The sequence below is a fragment of the Panthera pardus genome, unplaced genomic scaffold (assembly GCF_024362965.1).
Source record: "Panthera pardus isolate Hobbes unplaced genomic scaffold, ASM2436296v1 HiC_scaffold_12, whole genome shotgun sequence".
Lineage (NCBI taxonomy): Eukaryota > Metazoa > Chordata > Mammalia > Carnivora > Felidae > Panthera > Panthera pardus.
In genome coordinates this window covers 15,244,327-15,248,001 of record NW_026526677.1, presented here as the reverse complement: position 1 = coordinate 15,248,001, position 3,675 = coordinate 15,244,327, and the positions used below count along the sequence as shown (strand labels likewise).

At 38.4% G+C, this 3,675-nt stretch overlaps 1 protein-coding gene across 1 annotated transcript; it reads right to left on the bottom strand.

Moving 5' to 3' along the window:
- Positions 1–1,853: 1,853 nt before the first annotated feature.
- Positions 1,854–2,786, bottom strand: LOC109245172 (olfactory receptor 4A47-like). The gene has a single exon (XM_019412488.2). It carries the CDS (start codon positions 2,781–2,783, stop codon positions 1,854–1,856), a length of 930 nt encoding a protein of 309 aa, XP_019268033.2. The 5' UTR covers positions 2,784–2,786.
- Between the last annotated feature and the right edge of the window lie 889 nt (positions 2,787–3,675).

Sequence of the window (3,675 nt, the reverse complement as noted above, 5' to 3'; positions counted from 1 at the left end):
CTACATGGAAAACCCGAAAGACTCCACCAAAAGGCCTGTAGAACTGATGCATGAACTCAGCAAAGTCACAGGATACACTATCAATGTAGAGAAATCAGTTGCATTTTTATATACCAATAATGAAGCAACAGAAAGAGAAATCAAGAAATCAATCTGACTCACAATTGACCAAAAACCATAAAGTACCTAGCAATAAACCTAACCAAAGATGTAAAAGTTCTGTATGCTGAAAACTATAGAAAACTTATGAAGGAAGTTGAAAAAGACACAGAGAAATGGAAAAAAATACTATGCTCATGGATTGGAAGAATAAATATCTTTAAAATGTCAATATTACCCAAAGCAATCTACACATCCAGTGTAATCCCAATCAAAATTCCACTGGCATTCTTCTCAAAGCTAGAACAAACAATCCTAAAATTTGTATGAAACCACAAAAGACCCCGAATAGCCAAAGTAATGTTGAAAAAGAAAACCAAAGCAGGAGGCATCACAATCCTGGACTTTAGCCTCTACTACAAAGCTGTAATCATCAAGACAGCATGGTATTGGCACAAAAAGAGGCACATAAACCAATGGAGTAGAATAGAGACTCCAGAAATAGACCCACAAATGTATGGCCAACTAATCTTTGACAAAGCAGGAAAGAGTATCTAATGGAAAAAGACAGTCTCTCTAGCAAAGGGGGCTGGGAGAACTGGACAGGAACATGCAGAAGAATGAAACTAGACCACTTTCTTACACCAAACACAAAAATAAACTCAAAATGGATGAAAGACCTAAATGTGAGACAAGAAACCATCAAAACTCTAGAGAAGAAAACAGGCAACAACCTCCTTGACCTCAACCACAGCAATTTATTGTTTGACAAGTCTCAAATGCAAGGGAATTAAAAGCAAAAATGAAATATTGGGACATCATCAAGATAAAAAGCTTCTGCACTGCAAAGGAAACAATCAACTAAATAAAAGGCAACCAACGGAATGGGAAAAGGTATTTGCAAATAACATATCAGATAAAGGATCAGTATCCAAAATCTATAAAGAACTCACCAAACTCAACACCCGAAATATAAGCCAGTGAAGAAATGGGCAGAAGACATGAATAGACACTTTTCCAAAGAAGACAGGCAGATGGCCAACAGACACATGAAAAGATGCTCAACGTCACTCATAATCAAGGGAATACAAATCAAAACCATACTGAGACAGCACCTCACACTGGTCAGAGTGGCTATTAGCCTTAAGAAACAGATAAAGTGAATTCCTCTGGGGAAAGAGGAATAGAGACCGTGTTGAGAGATGAGTAGGTAATTTATTCACATTTTATCCCATTATGTAAGGTGTTCTCTTTTACTATTCATTATTATCCATTACACATCAATTTTTCTTATAAAAACAAAAGTGTTACACAAAATATTTTGCAGATAAGGCAACAGAAATTTACTGAACGAGACAGTCTATACATCATTAACATTATAATTGTTATAATAAAAAGAATTACCTGAAATAACAAGAATATAACTAAAATATTACTAAGTATCATAAAAATTAAAAAACATAAGTTGATTGAAAATTAGAGTAATCATATAAAAATTTACTAAATAATTACCTATTGTTGACACCTTGCTATGAAGGTATTGCACCTTTCTAAATGAAGCAATCTCCAAGGGATAATGGACTATAGATTCTACCAGGGAGGGAAATTGTTATTAAAGCACAATTATCCAGTTCATCCTTTAAAAATAATTAAGTTCTTTGAACAAGGGAGCTCAGAATCATTTTAAAAAGACATCTGCATTCTTATAAAATGGCCTCCAATGTCAGATAACTCTTTCATGGTGGATAATGCACTTACACACCAACAGATAACACATTTCTCATCCAGAGCTTCTTCATAGCATTTGTCATCTCAGAATTTCTCAGAGTGTAGATCAGGGGGTTCAGCATGGGGGTTATGACTGTATAAAACACACTCACTGATTTGTCAATGGGGAAGGTCTTAGCAGGTCTCACGTACATGAAAATACATGGCACAAAGAAGAAGACCACCACAGTGATGTGGGAACCACAGGTCTGGAGGGCTTTCCGCCTCCCTTCCGGACTAAGGTTCTTTAGAGAGTGCAAGATGACACCATAAGAGATGAGCAAGAGCACAAACACGATTGTGCACATCATCCCTCCGTTGGCCACCACTAACAGGCCAATGACATATGTGTCAGTACAGGCAAGTCTCAGTAAGGGGTCCATTTCACAGGTGAAATGATCAATGACATTGGGACCACAGAATGGGAGACTATAAATCGTGCTAACTTGAATGGCTGAATGCAGAAAACCTCCAACCCAGGACCCTACCAGGAGCACAACACACACCCACTGTCTCATGATAACCAAATAATGCAAGGGCTTACAGATGGCCACATAGCGGTCATAGGCCATCACCAGCAGAAGAAAGACCTCTGATCCACCAAAAAAGTGCTCTACAAATAGCTGGGTCATACAAGATTGGAAGGATATGGTATTTTCCCCAAAGAACAAGTCCAAAATCAATCTGGGGGAAATGCAAGACGAATAAGTGACATCCATAAAAGATAAGTTAGCAAGAAACAAGTACATAGGGGAGCCCAGCGTCTTACTGACAGCTATAGTCACCACAATGAGCAGGTTGCCCACCACCGTCAAAATATAGAAGAGCAAGAATATAACAAACAGAAACTTCTGTTCCTTTCCATCCTGTGTGAGGCCCAGGAGGACAAAGAAAGTTACATTGTTCTTTGATTCCATCCAGTCTGTATAGGACCTGATTCACATATTAGATGTAGGTTTCCTAGAAAACAAGGAGGGAAACTTAAATGCATAATAAGATTAATCCTTTATTGATTCATCAATTTAAAAAAAGTAGAAGACGACCTGTTTGTGTGGAGTATTTCACTGATGCTGTGATTCCCAAGTTAAATAAGCCATGGTTTCCTACACTCTGAAAGAGCATACATAATGGTCACCAATGTAATAAGTGACACACAGTGTAGGAATATATCAATCAAAGACAATCAATGAAGACATCCCAGAAGAAGCAATGCTTTAGCTGAGTTATCTAGAGCAAAAGTGGAAGGACCACAAAGAGGACAAGAGAATTCCATGGAAAGGTGCACAGTTCTTAAAGTCACAAAAGTGAAAAACTTGAGAACCATATAAGGTAACTGGCATATTTCAAGTGAGTGGATGAAATTCGGAATAGAAGGTCACCGCCCTGGAGTGTCTCATCCCTCTTTATTAGGGTCTTTGGTTGGATATCCCCCTTTTCCTGACCAATAAATGTGGAAGCATTCCACCCTTATGTTTCCCCTTAATTTTTAAACTTCACTGGGGCGCCTGGGTGGCTCTGTCGGTTGGGCGACCGACTTCGGCTCAGGTCATGATCTCACGGTTCATGAGTTTGAGCCCCACGTCAGGCTCTGTGCTGACAGCTTGGAGCCTGAAGCCCGCTTCAGATTCTGTGTCTCCCTCTCTCTCTACCCCTCCCCTGCTAACATCCTGTGTCTGTCTCTCAATAATAAATAAACGTTAAAAAAATAAATAAATAAACTTCACATATGCAACATCTCTAACTTTGGACATCTCCAATAGGATATCAGTTCTGTACTTATAAAACTAAATTTTTCATTTTTCACCATAA

What these genes read in the sequence shown, in the direction of transcription:
- LOC109245172 (XM_019412488.2), bottom strand. Translation starts at nt 2,783, where the DNA reads ATGGAATCAAAGAACAATGTAACTTTCTTTGTCCTCCTGGGCCTCACA.